A 27,025-nucleotide genomic window follows, 5' to 3' on the forward strand; every position below is an offset into this window, starting at 1 on the left:
CCTTTTTAAGGGTTTTGATCTGTTCAGCAGAAAGACAGATGTGTTATGCTCATCAAAGGACTCCCGGGCTACACTTGGGTTCTTGGGTCTACACACCCCACAACCCTGAAGAAAAGCAGCTTAGCAGCCCTATTCGAGGCAGGTTCCTCCTGCCCCCTTTTTAGTCTCTATACTAAAGACTGTAAGAACCACTGAGAAAGAAACAAAGAATACACAGATGACCTGCATTCTTTCTCAGGGGCAGCAGTGTTTGTGTGATGGTTAACTGAGAGCTTCCCAAAACACATACCCTTTCCCTATCTCATTTGGACACAGTTTATTTTCTTTTTTGGGAAGCTTGGGCCAATATTGCCTCATACTCTTGGATCCTGGAAATCGTAGAGGTTGGATATTAGGTTGCATTTTAGATGTTTCCTGTCCTCCATCCACATTCCCCATCCCTTTTCAGTGATCCCTCTCAGAAGAGAATTAAATCAGGAGATGTCCTACTTTGGGAGCAGTAGAAGTGCCCCTTCAATAAAACGGGGAAAGTTGTTGTTCCTGTTCCTTTTTCCTTTAACTGAAAAATAAGATGCTGCCCAATTCTGGATTCAAGGAAACTGATTCCTTCACGGGGGCAAGTTCAAAATGGCTACCCTTGTCTCAGTAATCTAATTTCTAGAGTCTCCACCTTCGAGATGCATATTGCCATGCTTTGATCCACTCAGCCCACACAAGCTCCTGAGATTTCTACTGGGGAGCTCACATTTCCAGTTCAGAGTCTTTCCGTTGGGGTTATCAACAGCCCCAAAGGCTTTCACAGAAAGTTTGGATCTAATGGCAGCATACTTAAGGAGACATAAAAGTTTGTTTGTTCCTGCCTGAGTGACTGGCTTGTTTGGGGGAGCTCATGGCAACAGGTAAGATGTGATTCATCACATCCTACAACTCTTTGCCACCTTGTAACTCAAAATCAATAAGGAAAAGTCCATCTTTGATGCTTACCCAGAAAATACAACTTATTGTGATACTGCTGAACTCCATAACAGGTAGGGCATACTTACCTCAGGCCAGATTGTTTCAGGTTGATAGTTCATGTGACTTCATGCACATTGGTCATGCCACGTACCAGGCTTTACTTCAGCCACTTTTTCATACAATGAAAGTAAATGTGTAGTTCATATTCCTTAAGTCCTAATATTTCCAATTGATGGAAGAATCCCAATCATGTATGCAGAAGTGTTCCATTTTCTCTACCTCTGTCCTCAAAAACAGTAGTGACCAACTCCTTCATCCTTAGCTGGGGAGCATATCTAGACAACATGAATCTCCAGGTTTGTGATCCTCAAAGGAGACTTTTCTTCACAGAAATATATTAGAACTTGGGGCAATGTGTTCAGCTTGTTTAGTGTTTCTCCCTCTGATCCAAGGCAGAATGGTATAGCAAGAGAAAGAGACAAAACCACACACAGCATTATATGTGAGCAGGCAAGGAGGAGCACAATCAGCTTCCTTGTTAGGAATTAGTCTGCTTGTGGAATTGGTGCATCCAGCATCAGATCATTCTGAGGCCTGGTCTACAGTACGCGATTATTTCGGAATTAGCCAAGTTACCTCAAAATAAAACTGGCTCTGTCCACATGTCCAAACCAGTTTTTTCGATTTAAAGGGCTCTTTACTCTGATTTCTGTACTCCACCTCAGCAAGTGGAGTAGCGCTAAAATCGAGATCGCCATTCCGGGTTACAGGTACTGTGGACGCAATTCAACGATATTGGCCTCCGGGAGCTATCCCAGAATGCTCCCTTGTGACCGCTCTGAACAACACTCTGAACTCCGATGCACTAGCCAGATAGGCAGTAAAAGCCCTGGGAACTTTTGAATTTCCTGTTTGGTCACCACCATCACAGGCGACCATCAGCACAGTCCACTATCACAGGCGACCATGCAGTCCCAGATTTGCAGACGAGCTCCAGCATGGTCCGAAAGTGAGGTACTGGATCTCATTGCATGTTGGGGAGATGAATCTGTTATGGAGGAACTATGTTCCAAAAAAAGGAACATAAATACGTATGCTAAAATCTCCAGGGCCATGATGGAAAGAGGCTACTCCAGGGACACAGAACAGTGTCGTCCAAAAATCAAGGAGCTCAGGCAAGCGTACCAAAAAGCCAGGGAGGCGAATGGGCACTCTGGGTCACAGCCCTATTCGTGCCGCTTCTACCGTGAGCTGCATGCAATTATGGGGGGTGATGACACCACTACCCCACCACTGTCCGTGGACGCCTGCAAGGGGGGAGTAGCACGGAGCGAGGAGGATGAGTTTTTTGGAGGAAGAGGACAGTGTGCAGGCGGCAAGTGGGGAATCTGTTTTCCCCCCTAGCCAGGAACTATTCTTAACGCTGGAGCCAATAGCCTCCCCCTACTCCCAAAGCATGTTCCCAGACCATGAGCCTGGAGAAGGCACTTCTGGTGAATGAGAGTTTGATCGGAGCCACACAGTGGGGGGAGGGAGGAAACCCAGCCACGCTGGGCTGTTCACGTTTAGTTTAAAGGGCTCATCCCTGTTCAGAGCCTCATCGGAGCCCTGCGGGGGGGGCGGGGTGAGGGAGGGTGTTCTGTGAAGTGATCATCCCAGAGAGCCCGCAGGCTGCCTGCAAGCTGAATTCTGTTGTCTGGCCGCATGTGATGGCTTACTCACACCAAAGTGGCAGGCACTTCAGTATAGGAGGCAAAATGAGACCTTGTACAGAAAGAATATGTGCTGTGTACTATGAATTGCCTGTTTCACTGAGAAACTGTGTCCCCTTTGTTCTCTAAAATGTATCTTTTAAAATACTACCCTCCCTTTTTCTCCTCCTGCAGCAGGTGCCAATGTTTCATTGCGGCCCCTATCTACTCTGTCCCAGAGGTTGGTCCAGATTAGAAGGCAGAAAAAACGAACTCGGGACAACATATTTGCCAAGCTCCTGCACTGATAGGGCCCAGTTGAATGTGTGGGGGCAAACAATTGCAGAGTCGCATAAAGCGTTACATGAATACGAAGAGAGGAGGGACGCACGCGATGAGTGCAGGCAGGATGCTATGGTCAAGCTCATGAGGGAGCAAACTGACATGCTCCGCTGTATGGTGGATCTAATGCGAGAAAGGCAGCAAGACCACAGACTGCCGCGGCAGTCCCTGAATAACCGCCCTCCCTCCTCTCCAAGTTCCATAGCCTCCTCACCCAGATAAGAACACAGGGGGAGGCTACGGGGACCCACACAGTCAACCCCAGAGGATTGCACAAGCAGCAGAAAGCTGGCATATCCTAAATTTTGATTTGGTTTCTGAACTTGTCCTTCCCTCCTCCTCCCCCATCTAGCTTCTGATTTGTCTCGGTGTTTTGTGCAACTAATAATAAAGAACGGTTTTTAAACAATTGTGACTTTATTTCCTTTATTTATATAATAATATAGGAGGCGGGTAACTTTTTAAGAGAAACAAACACAACTCTCAAACCGTACCCTTGCTAGTCATGAAACTGGCTTTCAAAGCTTCTCTGATGTGCAGCGCGCCCTGCTGCGCTCTTCTAATTGCCCTGTTGTCTGGCTGTGCGAAACTGGCCGCCAGGCGAGTTGCCTCAACCTCCCACCCCACCATAAATGTCTCCCCCTTACTCTCACAGATATTGTGGAGTACGCAACAAGCAACAATTACAATTGGAATATTGGTTGTGCTGAGATCAAAACCGAGTCAGTAAACTGTGCCAGCGCGCTTTCAAATGTCCAAATGCACATTCTACCACCATTCTGCATTTGCTCGGTCTATAGTTGAACTGCTCCTTACTCCTGTCCAGGATGCCTGTGTACGGCTTCATGAGCCATGGCATTAAGGGGTAGGCTGGGTCCCCAAGGATAACTATAGACATTTCAACATCCTCAACAGTAATTTTCTGGTTTGGGAAGTAAGTCCCTTCCTGCAGCTGTTCAAACAGACCAGAGTTCCTGAAGATGTGAGCATCCTGCACCTTTCCCGTTGATGTCGGTGAAACGTCCCTTGTGATCCACCAGTGCTTGCAGCACCATGGAAAAGTACCCCTTGCCGTTTATGTACTGGCCGCCCCGGTGTTCTGGGGCCAAGATAGGGATATGTGTTCCGTTTATCGCCCCGTCGCAGTTAGGGAACCCCAGCACATTGGGAAATGTGCGGACTATTGTGGATGGCTTTAAAGTCACTATCCTTGATAGCAGCTGGTCAACGATTGCGTTGGTTACTTGCAGCACAGCAGCCCCCATAGTAGATTTGCCCACTCCAAACTGATTCCCGACTGACCCGTAGCTGTCGGGCGTTGCAAGCTTCCACAGGGCTATGGCCACTTGTTTCTCAACTGTGAGGGCTGCTCTCATTTTGGTGTCTTTGCACTTCAGGACAGGGGACAGCAAGTCACAAAGTTCCATGAAAGTGGCCCTACGCATATGAAAGTTTCTCAGCCACTGGGAATCATCCCATACCTGCAACACTATGCAGTTCCACCAGTCTGTGCTTGTTTCCCGGCCCCATAATAGGCGTTCCACAGCATGAACCTGGCCCAACAGCACCATGATCTCCCAATTGCCACATGCCATGCTTCTAGGAACGTCTGTGTCCATGTCCTCATCAGTAATCGCTTCCTCACCCGGTTTTGCAGGTACTGCACGTACTACTGGATAATGCGTGAGGTATTTACAATGGTCAAAACTGCAGCGGAGATCTGATCGGGCTCCATGGCTATGGCGCCTGCATGGCTAATCCTGGAAAAAGGGCACGAAATGTAGGAGAGCAGAGTAGCAGCGGAAGCTGTGCTGTTCTGTTCACGGTAGCCGAACAACAGCTGAAAATGGTTGTCTTCTGTGGCTTTCAGGGAGGTGGGAGCCCAGGACAGACAACATGGAGAAGCTCGGAAGCGTGGCAATAGCGGAAGAGCAGAGTTGGCGGCGGAAGCTGTGCTGCTCGGTTCACGATGGCCGAGCACAGCTGAGTTGGAGAGGTGGATTCATAGTAGCAGGAGAGCAGCGGTGCACTGTCTGCTGAAAGCAGTATGGCGTCTGCACACCAAAAAGGCACAAAATGATGGTCTGCCATAGCTTTCTGATGACACACACCCAGAAACACCCGCAAGAATGTTTTTCCCCTATCATGCACTGGGAGCTTAACCCAGAATTCCAGTGGGTGGCGGGAACTGTGGGATAGCTACCCACAGTGCACCACTCCAACATTCGATGCTAACCTTGGTACTGTGGACGCAATCTGCCGAATTCACGTGCTTTAGTGGGGACACAGAAGACTGAATGTATAAAATAGCTTCCGAAAATTCGAAGAGAATAATTTCGAAATAATTTTGTACTGTAGACATACCCTGATAGTTATTCACCTACCAGGACTAGCCAGATCACTTGAGCAGGCAGTTTTCAGAAAAGCATGAGTAAGACTCTTTATAATTCAGTCTTTCAAATGTGGGGTTACCCACACATAGATTTGTTTACCACAAGCACAAACAGGAAATGTCCCACCTGTTGCTCTGAGGGGTCTGAACCTGGGACCACACTCAGACACATTCTCATTTCATGGATCCCAGGTCTGATGTATGTATATCCTCTGATACTGAGAGTTTTAAAGAATCTAAAACAAGAGTCTGCAGTAATGATCCCGATAGCATCAGTTTGGCCCAGGCAATTCTGATACCCAGACCTTGTAGATTTTCAATTGTCTCCTTTTAACATTGCCAATTAGTCCAGATGTAGTCTGTCGTGTTTCTTCTCCCCCAAACAACTGGCATCTAGACCCAGCCTCTCTACATCTCAGAGCATGGATACTGGCTGGCTGATTATCATGGAAAGAGGCTTGTTCTCAAATCCACAATTTCTCCCCAAAGTGGCTTCAAACTTCCTCTTATCCTATCAATGTTCTTCCCTAAACTACATTCCAACTGAGGGAAGCAAGACTCAACTCTTTAGGTGTATGGAGGGCACTCTCATTTTATCTGTATAGAACAGTCATCCAGGGTCTTACCTACATTTTTTGTTGCCTCTGCAGAGAGAAAGATGAGCCGGGCCAAATGATATTAAAGGCGATCAAAATTGGTCTCAGATGATATTACGATTTGTTACCAGTTAGCTAGTTTAGATTTTCTGGGTGAGGTCAGGTCTACTGGCCAAAAGATTCTGATCTCAATTGTATAGGGCATTTGTGCACCAAGAGTGGAAAATATATATCTAGACAGCACATCTAAGAACCACAGTTACTGTAAGCCTTCATCCAATGGATGAATTTTCTCTTCATGATGTTTTGTATTGCTATAATGACACCAAGTGGTGATACTCTTCTTTGCATTACTTTAATTCTTGTTTAAATAATTCCTTTAGATCCCTTTGCTGATTATCCGTTTAACTTCAGTGTAGAGGGCTCACTGTCAAAAGTACCCCTGCACCTTTATTTAACTTAAAAAAAAAAAAAATTCTAGATGTTTGTCTCCTTGTGAGCCTTTGTAACTTCTTATCCATTTAATTTTGTAGTGGGGAGTTGAGTTATACACATCATAGTAATTGTCCACTTCCTTGTAGCTAAAACACTTACTTTTAAAAATGTTTGTTTTTTAATACAGAGCTTTATTTACAAGAAACTTTTAAGCCTTTAGTGAACATCTCCCCGGATGCAAGGTAAGTTTCTGTTGCTTGCTTCTAAATTGTGCTGATCTTGGAATTAGTACTAGGGATTTCGTTATCTACATTAAAGAGAAACAGGATTTGAGTTTGTGAACTAGAGTAAGATAACGAAGAATGGAAAGACTCTGCATGTTTTTATTTAAGTGACTCAAAGGAAGAACTCTCCAAAAATCAGCGTTGAGTCCAATAGGATATCTTGTAGCGTAACAGCAACTTTCGAGCTTTCCACAAATCCCTTGCTTAATTGCCTTCAATGCACTTGTCAAGCAGGGGATGGGGCCAATGACATGACTGCATTTTAACTTGTATACATATCTGAGCTGAGAAAGCAGATACTATAGGGAAGATGATTCTTGCATACATCACTCCACGAATCCTAATTACATTACAAGGAAAATCATTTGTCTAAAGTGTTACTCTAATAAATGCATGCTACTGATGCAAGAAGTGTTAATCAAAATACTAACTTTTTGGAGCTATGTCCTAAGCATTTGTTCCAACAGTCTGGGAAATGTCAGTATTTCAAGGGTTAACCTTGCATTAAAAATGAGTAATCGGTTATTTTTCTTGCAGTCAGACTAACATTTTCTATTTCCTAATGTGCTTTCAAGAAGAGTAAGGCTGTGTCTACACTACCACAGTAAGTCGACCTAAGTTACGCTACTCCAGCTACATGAATAACATAGCTGGAGTCGATGTACCTTAGGTCGACTTACTGCGGTGTCTATACCGCACTGGGTTGACGGGAGACACTCTCCTGTAGACTTACTTTACGCTTCCCATTTGGGGTGGAGTATGGAGGTCGACCGGAAAGCGATCTGCAGTCGATTTGGCTAGACCCGCTAAATCAATACCCAGTGCACTGATCACTGGAGCGTCGATCCAGCTATAGTATAGACATAGCCTAAGACTAGATGGCTCGACTATAACAGGGTTCAAAAAAGAGCTAGATAAGTTCATGGAGGATAGGTCCATCAACGGCTATTAGCCAGGATGGGCAGGGATGGTGTCCCTAGCCTCTGTTTGCCAGAAGCTGGGAATGGGTGACAGGATGGATCACTTGATTACCTGTTCTGTTAATTCCCTCTGGGACCCTTGGCATTGGCCACTGTCAGAAGACAGGATACTGGGCTGAATGGACCTTTGTTCTTACCCAGTATGGCCATTCTTATGTTCAAGGAATTGTTAATGTCATACAGCCTCTCATCTCTTGGTCACTATTTCAAATTCAATCAGAGTTATTGCCCTCTAACATTTTTCCCACCCCCCAATCATCTCTCAGTGGCATATGTTTAATCAGATGGTGATTTTGGCTCCATTTCTTGTGGACAAGTGTACACATCCTGAAAGACTATTGACAATAAATAATCATTTATAATTGGCATTGCCGGATGTCTCAAAGAATCAAAGTTTGAAAGAGTGTTCAGTGAAAGTGAACACTTTTCCCCGTGATGTGATCCTTTCAACTGAGGATTGAGATACATCCAGTGCAAGAGAGTTGGAATACTGTGCACTGTCACTCTGTGTGTTTCTCTTTGAATAGAGGGCATTCGTTTTGAGTGCTATTAATTGACTGTCTTTATTTTTGAAGTGATTATTGTCCTAATGAAAAACTTAAATTGTGGAGAAATGTTGCTTCTACTAAACTCTCTGTTATAATGGTTCACTGTCCCTCAATGTTTACTGATACCAAGGGTTTATTAAAATGTTGATGTATGTCTGTGTGCATGTGGTTGGTCTTCAACAATAGTGAAAGTAAACTTGCTGACCTCTTTTGCTGACAAGTTCTGCAATTTCTCTAGGATCTTATGTGAAAATTATGGTAGATAATTATTGGTCTTGTGTATTCTTTGTGATGCTCTTATGATGTCAAAGTATGTTTTGGAATTTCACGGTCAGAATTCACTAACAGATTTAATTATTTTTCCTCAGCCTTTTTGATGCTGTGTATTCATTGATCAAAAACAAAATCCACAGATTGCCAGTTATTGATCCTGTCAGTGGGAATGCACTTTATATACTTACCCATAAAAGAATCCTCAAGTTCCTCCAGCTTTTTGTAAGTAATTTAAAATGTACTTTGACTAATTGATTTAAATAGAAGCCTATTACTATTTAATAATGTAAACCCTTCACTTGGAAACTTTTCTTGATTAAACACTTTAATTTGAACATTTTTGCGTGTAAGTGGCTTTGCATCTTTTCTTGACAGTAGAAAAGATAGGCTAGAAGGAAGGATCAAAAATGTTGTCTCCCCCTCTTCTCTCCCCCCCAATTTAGAAAAAGATGGTAGCTGACACAGACTGTCCTATATTCTATTTTGATGTTTTCTCTCCACTAACAGTACTGCAAAAAATGTCCAGTTCAGCTCACTATTCTGTTTTTCTGCTTTTTCCCCAACAAAGAGAGACTGGAATTGTCCTTAGGTTATTCTTGCAGCTTCTGTTACGGTGGTGAGAATGAAGCGAGAGAGGATTACTGTAGTTCATACTGTGTTCAGAGAAGCCCTTATAGAATTTTAGAAGCTTAGATAACACAAAAACTAGGGGCCACCAAATGAAATTAATAGGCAGCAGGTTTAAAACAAACAAAAAAGTATTTCTTCACACAACACACAGTCTACCTGTGAAACTCCTTGTCAGAGGATGCTGTGAAGACCAAGACTATAACAGGGTACAAAAAAGAATTAGATAAATTCATGGAGGATTCATCAATGGCTATCAGCCAGGATAGGCAGGGATGGTGTCCCTAACCTCTGTTTGCCAGAAGCTGGGAATGGGCGACGGGATGGATCACTTGATTACCTGTTCTATCATTCCCTCTGAAGCCCCTGGCATTGGCCACTGTCGGAAGATAGGATACTGGGCTAGATGGATGTTTGGTCTGACCCAGTGTGGCCATTCTTAATGTTCTGATCAGCCAGACTAGGTGGTGAGCTGGATGGGAAAGCAGGTTTTGAACTAAGTACACAGTCCAGAATGATTACGCTTTGTCTTTTTGTTCCTGCTTTTTTTTGTTGTTTCTGCTTTCAGTAAACTGAAAAAGGGGAAGATGCAGCTTAGAGTCAAATGCATATAATGTGTCGTCATTACGTACGATTAGATAAATATACAGCATCAGAACAGAACAAGTTCATTTTCTAATCTTAATTCTGCACCTCTTTGATAAAATTGTTCTAGATCTGAACCTGTTTTTCAGCTTAACTAAAACGTACTATTGGATTGCTATGAAACTCTATGATAATGATTTGAACTCTGTAGATAAAGCATTGAATGCTGACTTTTTCGGGAGTTCAATTATATGGGGGCACTTTAGCCATAAGACATCTATATGAGGAAAGAAACAGTTCCTAACCTTTCTATAACTGTTCTTCGAGATGTGTTGCACATGTCCATTCCAATGTAGGTGTGTGCACACCCCGAATACAGTTGCCAGAATTTTTTCCCCTCGTGTTATCTGTCAGGTTAGCTCTGGTGCCACGCACAGAGCACCAATATAAAGGGCCCTGCCGACCCTATGCCCCCTCAGTTCTTTCTTTATTGGCTGACTCAGACAAGAGGAGAAGGGAGGCAGGTCTTGGAATGGACATGTGCAACGCATCTTGAAGAACACGAGTTAAAGAAAGGTTAGTAACTGTTTTTTCTTCGAGTGCTTGTACATGTCCATTCCAATGTAGGTGACTCCCAAGCAGTTGTCTAGGAGGTGGGCTCAGAGTTCATGAACATGCTGACTGCAACATTGCTCGGCCAAAGCTAGCATTGTTTCTGGTCTGCTGGGTGACAGTATAGTGCAACAGTTCTCAAACTGTGGGTCGGGACTGCAAAGGGGGTAGTGACCCTGTTTTAATGTGGTCACCAGGGCTGGCTGAGACTTGCTGGGATCAAAGCCTGAGCTCCACTGTCTGGGGCTGAAGCCTTGGGTAGTGGAACTGAGATTACAGGCCCCCTGTCTGGGGCTGAAGTCCTTGGGCTTTGGCTTTGTCCCCCACCCCAGGGCAGTGGGGCCTTGGCTTTGTCTCCCCCTCTCCACCTCCCCCTCGGGGTGGCACAGATTGGGTGGGCTTATGCTTCAGTCCCGCCTCCTGGGGTTGTGTAGAGTTTCCTGATGAGCCTTGTGACCAGACTGGGGAGGAAACATGCCAGCTGTCACCACAGCCTCATCTGGGGAGGAGGAAGAGGAAGCCAGCATTGTGTGGGGGGCCTCAACCCCTCCTTCTGTTTTGCCCAGGACCTATGGCAACGCCTCTTGAAGTTTGGTACTGGAGTCCAGACTGGGAGTCTCCTGGCGAGGTACCAGTGGTGCTCTGTTCTCAGAGGCCACCGAATAGAAGCACCTTTAGAAAGAGCCCTGGGCTGGGGGGGAACCCCCACTGATTTCAGAAGGGCCATTGCATGTACTCGGTGTCACCTGTGCATTTGGGGCCATAGTGGAGTAGGAGTGCCTCAGGGAGTAGCGTGGGTGACTGTGAGGGCAAGATGAGTTGACCCCACTTCTGACGACGACAATGAGTCCTGGTGAGACAACCAGGGCGATGCAGACCCTGTTACTGCCAGAGATGGTGGTGGACAATGGTGAAGCCTGTGATGAGGCCACGAAAGAGGGTTTGCCCCTGGAAAATAGTCCTGGAGCCAGGCGGTGGCAGGAGGAAGATGGTTCCCTGCCACTCAATGGCACTAGCAACACCAATTTCAGCATCGCCAGAGATAGAGGCACTGGCAATGAAAGGAGGTCTCTGGCTGCTGTGAACACTTCAAGAATTGATGGCACCATAAACATACTGAGTTATGTTGCCTACCTTAGGTCGGTGCCTCTAAAGTCAATGGAACCTGCATAGGTGCCAGAGTTGCTGGTGTCAAGGTGGAAATGTCCCAGCACAGATCTCACTGTGTCCCAGTCCCCATGTCTGATTGACTTTAGTGCTGGGGATTGACCTCTCTCTGGCTGCTTCTTGTTTTTCTTCTTAGGCATTAGGAATGCTCTGCACCGACACCGAGGTACTTGGCACCGAGTCTGAGCAACTCAGCTCTGAAGCAGGTCTCAGAGCTGCCTCCATGAGAAGGCCCTTCAGTCTCACTTCCCAGTCCTTTTTGGTACAAGATTTGAAGTCCTTACAGATCTGGCAGTGGTCCTTCTCTGAGCCTCTCCCAAGCACTTGAGACAGCTTGAGTGTGGGTCGCTCAAGGGCATCGACTTGCCACAGGAAGCACTGGGCTTGAAGCCAAGGCGTGCCATGGCACCTGGAGATGGACGAACTTCTCTAACTGATCGGGGAAGGGCCCAGCACTAATGTAACTGGGGGGGAGGAAATTAGCTACAAAAAAAAAACGGATTAACTATTTACACTAGAAAATAGCAAAAACTATTGTGACGTTTGCCGAAGCAACCAGAGCAGTTCCAGCAACTGTCATAGGCAGTAACAAAGAACTGAGGGGGCACAGCATCAGCAGGGCCCTTTCTACCAGCACTACGAGTGCGCAGCACCAGGGGGCACCAGAGCTGAGCTGACAGATCCACTCGCAGAAAAAATTCTGGCAGCTGTTCTCGGGGCAGGCACACACCTACATTGCAATGGACATGTGCAAGCACTTGAAGAAAACTGCATTGTAAACCCATAAATTTCTAGGCCAGGAGGGACCCTTCTGATCATCTAGTCTGAGCTCCTGTATAACACAGGGCACAGAATGTACCCAAAATCATTCCTAGAGTATATCTTTTGGAAAAACACTTAATCTTGATTTTAAAATTGTCAGTGATGGAGAAACCACCATGATTTGTGCATGAATGTATTTTTAATTCTCGTAGGTGTCAGAAATGCCAAAGCCTGCCTTTATGAAGAAGAACCTGGATGAACTTGGGATAGGAACTTATCACAACATTGCCTTCATACATCCAGACACTCCTATTATTAAAGCCTTGAACATATTCGTAGACAGAAGGATATCTGCATTACCAGTTGTGGATGAGTCAGGTGTGTATTAAGCTGTACAAGAATATAGTAAAGGGGAGTGATAGCATGTTTAATTTTGCATTTATTTTGTACAATTACCTGTGCTGAAACCAGCCCTAAATCTGTCTTTATACCATCCTGCCACTTGCTCATCAAACAACAAGGGTGAGGAGGGGATAGAATATAATTTGAGATACAAGAAATAAACAAATGAAAAATCTAGGTTAACAGGCTTAGAAGATCTCATTATATCACGCCCTTGTTCAGTTAGCCAAATGTTCACTGTAACATGTCAAAAGTTTTTTTTTTCATTCTTGATCTGAATTTTTTCCTTGTAATTATAAGGTAATTAATGAAACTAGGATGCAAGGAAATTAACTTTTTTCTTTGTTTTTAAAAGAGTTTACTAACTTTTTTTTTTTTCATTTTTAGGAAAAGTTGTAGATATTTATTCCAAATTTGATGTAATAGTAAGTATCTTCTAATTTTTGTAAAATGTTTTAAAGTGTATCTTTTGAAATTGCAGTCCTTTAGTTGTTTGCTTCAGCTATTACTTATTCCTTAACTTTTAATTTGATGAACTGGCTAAAACACCACTTTAATTCACTTTGCACAGTATTTTTTTCTGGCTTATTAGTGTTTCTTTTATGTGTGCATCTGGTGGTCTACATTACTCATGCACCACAATGGAGAACGTATAGGCTTCATCCCCTCCCAGTTCAGCCATCCTCGTCTTGACTACTGCTACACCAGAGCCTAACTCTTTCAGAGAGTTTGATTGAGGATTTCCTCTTACTGGTTATTGGGAGTTTCATATGACTGGATTTTTACACCTGGCAGAATTCTGTCAGAAACCCAGAATGGGGCTCATTGGGATGGGAGTTTGATGGGCCTGCTTAACAGGGGAACCCCAGCTGCTTAACAGGGGAACCCCAGCTGCTGCCAAGAGGATGCCACATGCCGGGCTCCCGCTTGCCCCCCAATTCCCTTATCCCCTTTTCTTCCCCACCCCATTCCCCCTTCCCCACTGCCACCCAGACCACCTTGCTGAGTCCCCCACATCCAGACCCACCCCCCGCTGAGACCCCCTCCTGTTGAGCACCAATTACCTTCAACTGGACCCCTGGTGAGTCCTATTGCCCCTGCACCCAGAATCCGTGTGCATCCAGATCCCACACTGAGCTGTCCCACACAGAACCCTCTCACCCCACATATAGATTCCCACACACTAAGCCCCTCTACACTTGGATCCTGCGGGGCTGACCCTGCCTGCCCATACCTGGTGCGCCTGGCGCAGAAGGACAGCGCCCCAGGGTGTTTCTGGGGCAGGCCCAGGCTTTGCGCTGTGTCAGGATTGGGTGCAGCCTCACCCCTGAGTCCCTGTCCCTGGGAGCACTGGGGGGTGGCAGGATCATCTCCCACCTCCATGTAGCCAGTGGCCTGTGCTCCACACTGCCATGCTGGAGCCTCAACATTTATTTATTGCAAATAACATTTGCAGAATTTTCAAATATTGTCTGTAGAATTTTTATATTTTTGGTGCAGAATTCCCTCAGGAGTAGACAACCATGTGGCTGTCCTTTGTATGTGAGCCTGAGGAGCCGGTGTGCTAAATCCTTCCTGCCCAGTGTGTATCTGAGCCTCGCTCAGGCTGATGTTTTCACCATGGCTTCTCTCAGTAGCGTAACAGTTTAGTCTAGCCCATGCTGCCAGCCTGCCTGTCCAACAGACAATCTAAATAGCTGGAATCGTCAAGAAAAGAAAAGCCCAAATTTCAATATTCATCTTATCTGTATGTGCCAGTGTGACCTAGCAGAGCCTTCCATCTAATGGGGCCTTCTGGTTGCTGGATTTATTCTATAGACACACAAGAGTGATCTAGTATCAGCGGGGTAGCCATGTTAGTCTGTATCCACAAAAACAACGAGGAGTCTGGTGGCACCTTTTATTTGGGCATAAGCTTTTATGGGTAAAAAAACCCACTTCTTCAGATGCATCAAGAGTGATTTAATAGCTCTTGCCACAAGTGTGCCAGTGGAAAATCCTGATGTCTGTAACCCTGCATTGAAAATCAGTACTAAGGGAGAAGTATCCCAAATGTGAAATAGCTTTACAGTGCCTTTACCAACACTTATCTGTACACAATGCTTTTTTAGAGTCAGGGTTCCCAAACACCTGCTTATCTCTTCTAGTCTTCTGTGCTTTCCATTTCTACCCTTGTGGAAAACATTCTTCTGTCCTTTCAGGGTGACTATAGGGTGCAAGGAAGCTGTGTAGAAGCAAGAGTTTTTCATCCTCCCAGGCCTTGGGAATCTCTAGTTAATAATACCGCCTTAAAACATTTGATTCAGTCTTGGTCTCAGAGGATTGTTCAACCTCTTCAACCACTGAGGCAGGACAAGTAGGACTTCCATCCATATTTCTCATACCTTTCACAACAGTGTTTGAAAAGGAAGAGGTCTGAGTCCAAGTTAATTCCTTAGAGAGAAAACTTAAGAAAAATCTATGACTTAAAGAAGCTGCAACAAAAAGCACAAATCTGAACCACAAGGCCACCACAAACCTGTTCACTGGGGAAAACGTACACCTGGACCCAAAACCAAACCTCCAGGCGCAAATGGCTCACTTGTTGCTGGCTGACGGCTTTAATGTGGGAGCTAAATTAGGACATCTTTTGATCATCTCTCCACCCAGTGGCTTTCCCTTTCATCTAGACTGATGGTAAATTAGACCAGCAAGAATAAATCAGTATTTTTCTCTTGACAAGAGCAACCCTGAGCACAAAGGTAAGCACCTTCTTGTGGAGAGATGTGCTCATGAATGCCTTTTCCTCTAACTTCCAAATGGTTTGAGAATAAACTTGTATAATCCTGGCCCTGATGTACTTGGCTGTGTTTACACAGCTGAAGGACTCTGATAGACTTTGCTTAATATATGCAGTGGAATAGCCATCAATTTACACCAGAAATGTAAATTGATATTTGCATTGATAGTTTAATGACAAATATCTCCTTGCCTCTTGTGAAGACTAATAATGATTCCTCTAATTTATTTTTCAGAACCTTGCTGCTGAAAAAACCTATAATAATCTAGATATCACAGTAACGCAAGCCCTCCAGCACCGTTCTCAGTATTTTGAAGGTGTTGTGAAGTGCAGTAAGCTGGAAACACTGGAGACCATTGTTGATAGAATAGTGAAGGCTGAGGTGAGATTACTTTGTTCACTTTAGTGTTTTAAAGCAATAAGACAACAAGGGTACCAAATAGTGCATAAGCATCATTTTATCAAAGTCCAATAAAATAACACAAAGTAACTTTGATGGTTCACTGCAGATATTGCTTCTTACATTAGCATGTGTAGCTATCAAAGTGGTGATTTACTAGGTTTATCAGTGGGGGCACTGATCATTTGCAGGTGATCTTGGTGAAATAAGTATGACTTCGTTGAGGACTTGGCAGGTGATGGGGGGAATTACAAGATATTTTTTGTAGCTTGTCTCTCCACTTGGTCCCACTGCTATATTTTCTACTTGATATCAGTGGACAATGGAAGAATCTTTCAAAAAGAATGTTATTCAAGAGAAATGCTGATTTTGGAACATACTTGGCAACAAATGCACAGTCCTGCAAACTGCACTATGGATGCCTAATGCTTTTCAGCTGATAAGCTATGTTTGAGGATGCATGGCATATTTTTCAGAAGTAACCTCAGAATCAAAACCATGATTAGAATGGATGGGGGCCTGTCAAAGATGGCGTACTTTTTTGTGCAACTGTAAGATAATTATATATGTGTATATATTATTATTAATAATTAAAGCTGAATAATATAGTCAATTAAAGGAGGGTAATATAATTAATGCCAGTCAACATGGGTTTATGGAAAATAAATCCTGTCACCCTAACTTGATTGATTTTTTTTTTCCATGAGATTTCCAGCTTGGTTGATAAAGATAATAGTGTTAATGTAATATGCTCAGATTTCTGTAAGGCATTTGATTTGGTATCACATGACATTTTGATTAAGAAACTAAATAATACAAAATTAATATGGTATATATTAAATGTATTAAAAAACCGGCTGATTAGTCTCAAAATGTAATTGTAAACAGGGAATTATTGACTAGATGTTTTTAGTGGGGTCTTGTGGGGATCAGTTCTTGGCCCCATGCTGTCTAGCATTTTTATCGATGACCTGGAAGAAAACAAAATAATCTCTAATTAAATTTACTGATAACACAGATTTGGAGGAGTGGTAAATAATGAAGAGAACAGGTCACTGACACAGTGATCTGAATTGCTTGATAAGCTGGGCACAAGTAAGCAATATGCATTTTAATATGGCTAAATGTATACATCTAGGAACAAAGAATGTAGGCCAGACTTATAGGATGGGCGACTCTGTAAAACATTTGGGGGTCATAGTAGATAATCATCTGAACATGAGCTCCCAGTGCAGTGTTGTGGCCAGAAGAGCTTATGTGATCCTGGGATGCATAAATGTGAATCTCAAGTAGGAGCAGAGGTCATTTTATCCCTGTATCCTGGCTTTGGTGCTACCACTACTGGAATACTGCCTCCAGTTCTGGTGTCCATAGTTTGAGAAGGATGTTTGATAAATTGGAGGGGGTTCAGAGTAGAGCCAGGAGAATGATTAAAGGGTTAGAAAACATTTCTTTATAGTGAAGAAATTCAACCTATTTATCTTAATAAAGAGAAGGTTAAGGGGTGACTTGATCACAGTTTATAAGTACCTACATGGGGAACAAATCTTTGATAATGGGCTCTTCAGTCTAGCAGAGAAAGGTGTAACCTGATACAATGGCTAGAATCTGAAGCAAGTCAAAATCAGCCTGGAAATAAGGCACAAATTTTTAACAGTGAGGCTAATTAACCATTGGGACACTTTACTGGGGGTTGTGGTGGATTCTCCATCACTAGCAGTTTTAAAATCGAGATTGGATGTTTTTCTAAAAGATCTGCTCTAGGAATTTTGAGGAAGTTCTATGGCCTGTGTTATATCGGAGATCAGTCCAGATGATCACAGTGGGCCCTTCTGACCTTGAAATCTGAGACTCTTAAGATAGAGTGTGAGAGGCACTGGCGGTATTAGAAACTAAAAGTTGTGGAGAAGCTGGCTGACCAGGTGGCTAGTGAGCATACTGTAACTGGGTTTTAACCAATGTTTCAGTATAATCTGTTGGCAGATTAGGGTAACCCCAGAAATTAAGACTGCTGGTAAACTGGGGAATTGGTCACCCTTTGCTGACTGGCTGGGGAAGAAATATGATAGAATATTATTGGCATCTTTTAAAACTTTTGTGGAATGTCCTTTCAGATTCATTCACTGTTCAGATGATATGACAAGCATAAGTGAAAGAGTTAACAGTGACTTTTAAATTGCTTATAAACTGCAGAATAACCACTACATTGAGAAGAATGGAGCAGTATACATTTTAAACAGCTATTTCAGTATGTCTCTAGACTCAGGAAGATGAAGATAGCACCGCTTTTTTTGTTTGTTTTTTAAAAGGTTATCTTTAGAAAAAGAGAGGACTACAAACTTAGCTTTCTAAATGAAATCTTTAAATGCTGTGGAAAACATCCTGGCAGACTTTTTGAATCTTGGGTATCTTTTAAGCAGGAAAACTCTTCACACAGGTTTCCAGCACCCCCGTTTATGAGATGCATTTACAATGAGGCAACCTTAACAAAAATAAGAGTTCAAGCATGCTAAAAGCATAAAGATATGTGTAAATTCAAATGACAAATACATAACATTAACATTACTGCATCATGCATCCCTGATCATGTTTAGTTATGATACACATCTGGTTCCTACTGATTCTGCCATGTGATGTTACCTGACTGACCAGAGAAGCAGACATTATGAAGTCTCAATCAGTTTCACCTGTAGCTGTATCTACCAATGTTTGGGTGCTGTTATCCTCTGTCTTCCTTCTCCAGTGTCAATAGAATTCATATGAGGGAGCAAGAGAGAGAGTTGTCCACCTATCAAGTCCATTGCAGAAAATCAAAATTACCCATTTCAGTCATCTTCAAGAGTAATTTAAAACATTATTTCAGTTTCTGCATCCAAGATTTTGCATCTTCAGGGACCCCAAACTTACATTTATTAAATTTGAGCTAATTCCCAAGATTGTCAGTACTATTCCTCGGTATTCCATTAGAACTGTATCAACAGACAGTTCCATATCCTCTGGCTTTTTCTGTGCCCACTAAAGCTTGCAGTTTGTACTACAGTGTGTCTAGAATGACCCATATTATGTCTAACTTTCTATTAATATCTTTAGAGGTCTTAAATCCATTACAACAGTTTCAAAAAAGATTCCTTCCCTTGGGGATGCAAACTGACCCTGGTAAGGCCATACTTATCCTCCCTCAGTCTATGAGAATTACACTGTGTTCCTCAATGGACTTACTTTTGCTCATAAGCTTTATGGAATGTCTGCATCCCCCAAAGAACACTTCAAAAAAAAAATAACCCAACCATTAGTGCAGAAATACAAAGAGAGTGATTTGGACAGCATGTCACATGAGGATGTGGCCCATCTTGGCCTGCCTGCCTGACCCTTCCTCATTAACCTTTGTTTTACCAGGTGACAGCTCACTGAGAAGGAAAATCACTTTTACAAGAGGAACCTGCTTCTTGAGACTTGCCACTTGATAGCTGCAGTATAGTTCAATTCACACAACTTCAAACATTCACTTAACATCTAATAGGAAAAACTGTATGTATTTTTGTGTGCATTGTATAACGAATGAAATTTTTCTATTTAAATGGATACACTATAAATACACAAATATAAAATATTTCTCAATGAGTCAGCTTTATGTAGAGGCCCACAAATATTCTAGAAATCTGGCCCTGTTCCCCAGTGATGTTAGAAGCTGCCCACTGGCTGGGGGAGATTAGTTTGTGTCTTGTGTGTAAAACAGTTATTTTTACTATAAAAATTCCAAGTGTGGTACTAAATTGATCTTTTTGGTTGCTAAACAAGAATGCTTAATCATACTGATATTAAGTGTTTAATTGATATAGTAATAATTTTTCTTAATGGAACTCACGACACAATGTGAGAAAGATGACCAAGTGATTAAATGTGCGTAATATACAGAAAACTAATATCCGTGTCTAAAGTATCACCAGCACAATTTCATTAGAAGAAAAAAATATAAAAACAGAATTTTCCCCCTTTTCTTTCTATTTCTTTCCTGTGTTCCCCATTTGTATCAGGTGGGTATGACTGTTCAAATACAAGAGAAGAGGAGCTCTAAGGTATCCTGACTGGTATGTAGTTAACCTCAGTCCTAAATTAACGTACCATTACTTTAATCAAACCAGAGATGCTGCTTTCATGCTGTTATCCCCTTGGTGAGGGTGATGAGGTTTCTTCTTTTCACTTACTAGCATTTGAGAAATTTGATTGCCTAGCACTAAGGGGGTTCCAAGGTGTTAATAAAAGAAATAGGAAAGTTGTTAAGATTGCAACTCTGTTTTTTGCCCTTATCACTTGTATCTGTCAGCCCTAATCTCATCTTTGAGAGAGAATAATGCTGGTTCTCATTGAAATACTGTGCTGGAAGCAGTAATCTCACTATTTACATTTTTACTCATTTGGACATCTTTCCCATGAAAAAAAGTGATGTCTTACAGAAAACTGATTTTTAGTGATAGTAAAAAAGAAGAAATGGTTAAATGTTGAACCTTAAGATAAATGATCAAGAGTATTCAGCTGTTAGATATCTACATTTTATACTCAAGTAGATGATCAACTCTTACTCTTGAAGTTTGTCACTACAACTGTATGTTGCAGTTAAATTAGATTATTCAAACTGAAATTGTTAAACCAACTTTTCACTATTTATGCAACTAGTATATAATATTGCTCTCAACTTGTAACAAAACTAGATTGGTTAGCTTCACTTTGTTTCTGATTAGGTTCATTTTTCTGGTCCTGATGAACGCTGCAATGTTTAGATTATAAACTCGGAAGGTGAATATTTTTTGATAACTCTGTTTCTGCTAAATATATATATATGAAATGTGAAACATTTCTGTTGGTCTTAAAATTCTACTCTGAAAAGTGACTGTAAAAATATCACTTTGCTATTCACAAATCTCTGGGTATTCAGAGTTGTATCTACTTGGTCTAGCAACCCATCTTTGCTACTTGACTCTCATAGCTGTATTATCTCTGCAGTGCTACCTGGAGTATGACATGAAATCTGCTCAGGCTTCATGCAAAATTAGTAGAATTGTTATTCAGGTTCCAATTTTAGAACCAGATTTGGCCCTCAATCTGACCTGTCCAATCCCATTACAGAGAAGTGTCACTGAAAACAACTTGAATACGATGAGTTTGAATAAATCTGACTGCAGAATTTGACACACACAATCTCCTCTTCCTGATGACGGTGCACATTCAAGGACGCAGCTTGTGAATATAAGACGCCAGGTTGAGTTGGCAGGGGCTAGCAGTTGGAAAAATCTCTTTAAAGTCAAGTTCTTATCATTGTACTCTAATTCATATCCAGTGTATTCAGAAGTTGACTCAAAAATTTGAAACTCACAATGGCACTTCAGAGTTACTTTTCAGAACAGAGCTATGCTAAGTTTTAAAGGCTTAGGTTTTGTAAAAATAAATACATTTATTATTTCTGGATTGATGTTGCTTGACAGGGTCCCTTTTGCTGCAATATCACACAGATATTACAACTGTGTGCTCCTTTAAGTAGCAGCTTAAGCATGTTGTGATACCACCATATTAAAATGTTAGTCAAGAAACTGATGACTTTGAACAATTTCTTCCCTCTAATTCTGGAAATTTGCCCACCTTACAGCACTTTATTTTAGGACTCTTGTTTCACTGTTGCCATTATTTATAAATCGGGAAAAATAAAATTCCTATCCAATAAAATGTATTTTCCCTGCTTGCAGGTTCATCGTCTGGTAGTAGTGAATGAAGCAGATAGCATTGTGGGTATCATCTCCCTCTCTGACATTCTACAAGCATTGGTGCTTACGCCAGCAGGTATAGATGCTGCCTTCTGACCTCTTTCCATAAACCTTCAGCATGCTGTTCTTAGTCTGCTTGATTTGTTGCTAATGTCTATTATAGACTTTAAGGTCCGAAGGAACCATCAAGATCCGCTAGTCTGACCTACGAATTGCAGGCCATGGAATCTTGCCCACCCACTCCTGTACATAACCTTTGGCTGAGTGATTGAAGTCCTCAAATCGTGATTTAAAGCCTTGAAATTACACAAAATCCACCATTACACTAGTTTAAACCTGCAAGTGACCCTGTGCTCCATGCTGCAGGGTCTCTGTCAGTCTGACCGGGGGGGGGGGGGGGGGGTGTCGGGGGGGATTCCTTCCTGCCCCCAGATATGGCAATCAGTTAGACCCTGAGCATTGCATTTCCGCAAGCTCCAACAGCCAGACACCTGGGAAAGAATTCTCTATAGGACACTGTGTGTTTTTGAAAAGTCTGGATTTTTTTTCTATGAACAGGTGCCAGACAAAAGGAGAGTGAAACTGAGTGACTGCTGTGAATGTATAAAGCTTTCTAGGAGAACTTGAATGAAGTTTCTGGGTCAAGTTTGCCTCAAGAACACTGACTGCAATAGAAACGAGAAGAACGGTTATGAGAATGTGTATTGAAACTTAGTGATGGGTAATGTCTGTATTTTCCCCCAGTGGTGTCGCAAAAAAGCAGCATGACAAAAAAGCTTATATGTTAAAAAATGTAGGCTTGCATTTCAAAATGTCTTCAAAATGTTTGCTGAAAGACTGTGTCCTTCATTAAAATGCACTGTATTCTGAAATTGTTTCATTCGTATTTGACAGAAGTCACTGGTCAGCAACAGACGTCTGACATAAGGCAAGTGTATGGCATATTCATATCATAGTGCCTTATGTCAAATACAGCAATATGTCATCAGTTGCCCATCACTGTCAGAGGAAGTATTGTGCTAAACAAGACACTGTATTTGAATGTGAAAGTTTTTAAACCTAAAACCAAATCAGTTTCAGTTCTCATTAGATTTGTCATAAAAGTTGTAATTTGAATATCAGTAGATTACTTTAAAACTTTAATGACAGTTTCATGTTTTTAATATTGCATTCTGAACTGATTGATTTAAAAACAGCTTTATTTATTTTTACTTTCATGGCAATTTTTTACACATTTTTGGTGGATAGCTAAAATTTCACCATGTCCATTAATAAACTGTTGATTGTTATACAAAAAAAGTGGCAGATTTTTCTCATTTTTTAACACTTGGGAGCTGCAGAAGCCGTGGCTTCTAGATGAGCCCACATTACTTCAGTCTAAGGTTTTCAAAAGCACGTGTTGAAAAGTGTTATTCTGTACTGTAATAGATAGGTACTGTGGAGGAGACTAAGTGCCAGAGAGCTATATATTTTCCTGTGTACTAAAATGTTAAATCATGTTTGTAAGATTGCAGATACAATTTTTTGTAAATTATAATGGATATAGAGTTTTCATACAGATGCAGAGTGAGGAAAGGTTTTTGCTAATGTAAATGCACCATAAAGCTTAGAGATCACACTATATAATTGTAGACTTTCTTCTGCAGATAGAAGAAATTAAAGAAACCTTACTATATCAGTTTTTTCATAGCAGTTTTTGAAAATGCCAGGTATCTTTGCATGTACAGATTTTACATGCTTCTTACATCCTTTTTTCCCACCTGGATATTTTATCTTTTTGTAACGTAAGACATTGAATTATTCTTATCTCGCTTCCCTCTTTACAGGCTAATTGTACATTAAAGGGACACTTACTTTAAAAGCAAATGTCTTTACCTGGGTTACTGAATAACACCTTACACTAGAAAAACTGAATGAATGTTCAGTCTTGCATTTATGGGGTGTTTCTCCATGTCCTATCTGGGAGAAAATCAAAATGAATTGATTTGTCACTCTCGAATTCCAAACACAGGATGGGAAATGTTTAAATGAAACTGAAAACTACGTTAATGACTTGTTTATAAAAAACAAACAAACAAAAAACCTGTCTTGTCAAAACTTGCTTTCTATAACCGTAAACTTTGGGTCTACCGTTGACAGCTCCTCTTTCTTAATAGCCCCTCAGACTTTTTTTTTTCAACATAAAATCTGAACACATTCACATAGTACACTGTCAAAAAAAATTGTTTACTAATTTTTTTCTCTCCCTTGCTTATCCCCTCTGAAAAGTTTTATAAAGGGTCTTTCTCTAAAAACTTTTCCTTTCTGACTAGATAAAAATTGACTCTTTCCCATATAGTTTGAATGGTGCTGAAGTTTAAATGGCTGCTTTGGTTTAACAATAACCTCAGCATATAGAGTTCATCATCTCCATCATAAATAGCATTGTCCAAGCTCTGGGAATAATGTTGGTGGAGAGAGAAAAATAAAACTGAATGGAGTGGCTCTTGGTTTTTTCTCCTGTGGCAGTGTGGTAGAATTTTTTCTTCTTTGCAACTTCTTCTAAGTTAAGGCCTCCACATTTGTCCCTTTTTAGAGAGCACTAGCATAATGTGTGTGTTCAACACTGTCTGTTACATTGGTGGTGTGTATTTGTAAGCCCACTGTTTTGCCGAAGAAGGGATGAAAATTTTATTCAATTGATGTGGTAAGAGAGACTGATTAAAGCAGAAGCTTAGTCACTTGAGAATTAATTATATTGGCTGAACTCCCTCCTGTCATAGGGAGAATCACAATCTGATCTAAGTCTTTAAGAAAAAGAATTATCTGAATTATTGCATAACAGTTAAAACCAAAATGCTCTGAATTCACAAAGGAGTGAAAGACCCACAAAAGGAGGCTGAGGTTTTCGCTCCTTATTCAGCAAAGCACCAAAGTGTGTGCTTAAAGTGAGTGTTTGCTGAATTGGGTCTTAAGTCTAGAACAGTACCCTTTTCTCCCACTTTTTATTTGGGCATTGTTGAGCACACATATACGTTGTAGGACCCTCTGATAAAAGGACTGCATACCACTGGGAAAATATCACAAATACAGGTGGTGTATGGACAGCTGTACTATTCCCAATATGTACTGTTCCCAATACAGCATTATCTATTTTAAGACACATTAAGTCTTACCTTCCTATGCTGTAAATAATATGTATGACCTATGTACTGTATTTAGTAAAGTGTTTGAATTTGAGTTATCTACATCAAAATAATTGAACAGCTGTAAAATAAACATGTAAAGCATTGCTCTTATGCCACACAATGAAATGCATTCAAATGTTTGTTTTTGTGTGTTTAAAAAACCATGAATGTAAGGAGATTTTTTTTAAAAATACAATCAAGTCAAATGAAATGTCTGTTACAAAACTTGAAATAGCTTAGTTTGTGAAATAAAATGCCAGTTAGATATGCAGAGTCGCATTAATTTTCAATACTATGAACTTACTATGCAAATAATACTTTTGAAACCAAGGCCTTCACAACCCTAAGCAAATTCTGTCTGTCTCCTCTTGTAATTTCCCCACCTCCCACAGCAGGCCCTTCTAATAGTTAAATTAATATTATAAATAGGCAAAATCACACTGATTTCAAAATGATGGTAGCTGGAGCTAACACTTTAATTATGTAATATACTGTAAATGCGATTCAAATTAATTCCTTGAATAATGAGGGAAGTACGGGATAAGGTCTGCATAAGAAAGTAGGGGAGTCTAGTCTCTTCTCAATCCTTTCTCCTTGAGATTCTACGTGGAAGTTTATCCTACAGTTACTGGATTCTAGAGATTCTCCACATTCCAGCTGTGATCACTTTTGCAGCACAACTCCTCCCTCACAGCCCTATCTTATATTTGAAACTTTATATTTGAAAGAGTGCTTCTCCATCTGAAATTCAGCTCTTTTTCTCCAATAGGCAAGTACTTCTGTCCTTGCGGATGTAAAAATCACTCCCTCCCTTTCCTTGGAGCCGTATCACCTGTGTGCCACATTATCTATTTTAATTTTCTGATTTATCTACAAAGAATTTTTCATTTTAAAATTATCCTTTCAGTTGGTCTTTGTTCCATAGGTAGCCAAAATTGTAGGGGTGGGATCAAGAACTAGATTCCTTCAAAGAACAGAGCTGGCCATTACTCAGTTTTTTGTTCTTTGTAGTTGACCCTTAACTTGTCGGGAAGCTTGGAAGCACGAGAGTAAGTCTTCCTCCAAGTTCACTTCAGAGAAGTCAGACTTGACTGTAGGCAAGCCCACCAGCTTGGCCCATGAGGACTTAGGACATCATAAGTCCCAGAGGCATTACAAGAAAGGCCATAAATATTGGGCTCTATTGGTATTGGACTCTGTTCCATCAGTACCCAAACTCCAGGGTCTGTTGGCACAAAGTCTGATCACCGCCAACTTTGGATACCACCCCATGGTCTGATGGCCCAGATGAGCAGAACCTCTCCCACAGTGGGGAGATGTGAATCTGTTGCCACCCCACAGGACAATTTCACTTTTCTGGATTCGGAATCCCCTCCTCCAACAAGTCCCCACCCCCCCCTTTCCAGGGAGATATCACCTCAGAGAGAATCGATTGCTGGAAGGAGCTTATCACCTGTCATACACAGAATACATCTCCCAACAGTACCACCACTGGAATAGGACTCAACCTTCTCCTCATCAGGAGATTGAGCCATTGAATGAACCACTCTTCCCTTACCCTGTGTGTCCACCACCCCCCAAAAGGCCCACACCGGTTTGGTACCAACCTATGCCTTATTTAACACAAAGCTGCTGGTACCATATGCCATGGGGGTCCCCTGACCACCTATTGACCCCCTCCTACTGGCCATATTGGGGGCCTTGGGACCAGTACTCCCCCCTGTAGAGTTGATCCAAACTGCCAGGATGTCACCCCTTTTCCCACTTTAAGGGGACATTCAGATCTGCTTCCCAGTCTGACAGGAGGAGGAGCATTATACTCCGGATCCGGCAGTTCTACCAGAATCAGCAAGACTGCCATTGTCCTCCCGGGAAGAAGCGATGACTTATATGTCCCTTACTTCCCCCGCTCCCCTGATGATTTCAGGCAGTTCCAGGACCACCCTCACAGAGTTGCTGGAAAGCTTCAGATTACTTTCAAGGAGATGCAAGACTCCCAGCACAACCTCTTAGACGTTCTGCATGCTTCCAGACCCAACAGAATAGCTCTTCCTGTTAATGAAGCTATTTAAAAGCCATCTAGAACACTTTGGCACACTCCTGCCACCTGCACATCTATTCCAAAGGGGTGAAGAATTATTATTAGGTGCTGGCCAATGGCGTGGAATTTTTGTTTTCTCACTCTACTCCCAATTCACTGGTGGTCCATGCCACTTCTGAAAGGGCTAGATAGCAACATCCCCAGTCAACTCCCGCTGACAAAGAGGGCA

At 42.0% G+C, this 27,025-nt stretch overlaps 1 protein-coding gene and 1 long non-coding RNA gene across 20 annotated transcripts in view; one reads left to right on the top strand and one right to left on the bottom strand.

The window, feature by feature from the left end:
- PRKAG2 (protein kinase AMP-activated non-catalytic subunit gamma 2) overlaps nt 1-25,019 on the top strand; it is a 386,863-nt gene extending 361,844 nt beyond the window's left edge. For 10 of the 16 annotated variants that reach the window (XM_073334617.1, XM_073334618.1, XM_073334624.1 and 7 more), the window contains 7 exons: nt 6,601-6,655; nt 8,594-8,720; nt 12,464-12,629; nt 13,041-13,078; nt 15,668-15,814; nt 21,571-21,664; nt 22,147-25,019. In XM_073334617.1, coding sequence (XP_073190718.1) covers nt 6,601-6,655; nt 8,594-8,720; nt 12,464-12,629; nt 13,041-13,078; nt 15,668-15,814; nt 21,571-21,664; nt 22,147-22,178 — 659 coding nt within the window. In that variant the 3' untranslated portion in view covers nt 22,179-25,019. The other 6 variants (XR_012157633.1, XR_012157635.1, XR_012157636.1 and 3 more) reach the window with 6 other exon arrangements.
- Nucleotides 1-27,025, bottom strand: part of LOC140907812 (uncharacterized) — a 78,229-nt gene that overhangs the window by 26,985 nt on the left and 24,219 nt on the right. For 2 of the 4 annotated variants that reach the window (XR_012157645.1, XR_012157642.1), the window contains one exon: nt 15,800-18,620. The exons of 1 other annotated variant lie outside the window; for it this stretch is intronic. This is a non-coding gene — a long non-coding RNA (uncharacterized lncRNA). Of the gene's footprint in view, nt 1-15,799; nt 18,621-27,025 lie in introns of those variants that run through there. One more of the 4 variants, XR_012157643.1, reaches the window with a different exon arrangement.

Source organism: Lepidochelys kempii, chromosome 2 (genome assembly GCF_965140265.1).
Source record: "Lepidochelys kempii isolate rLepKem1 chromosome 2, rLepKem1.hap2, whole genome shotgun sequence".
NCBI classification, from domain to species: Eukaryota; Metazoa; Chordata; order Testudines; family Cheloniidae; genus Lepidochelys; species Lepidochelys kempii.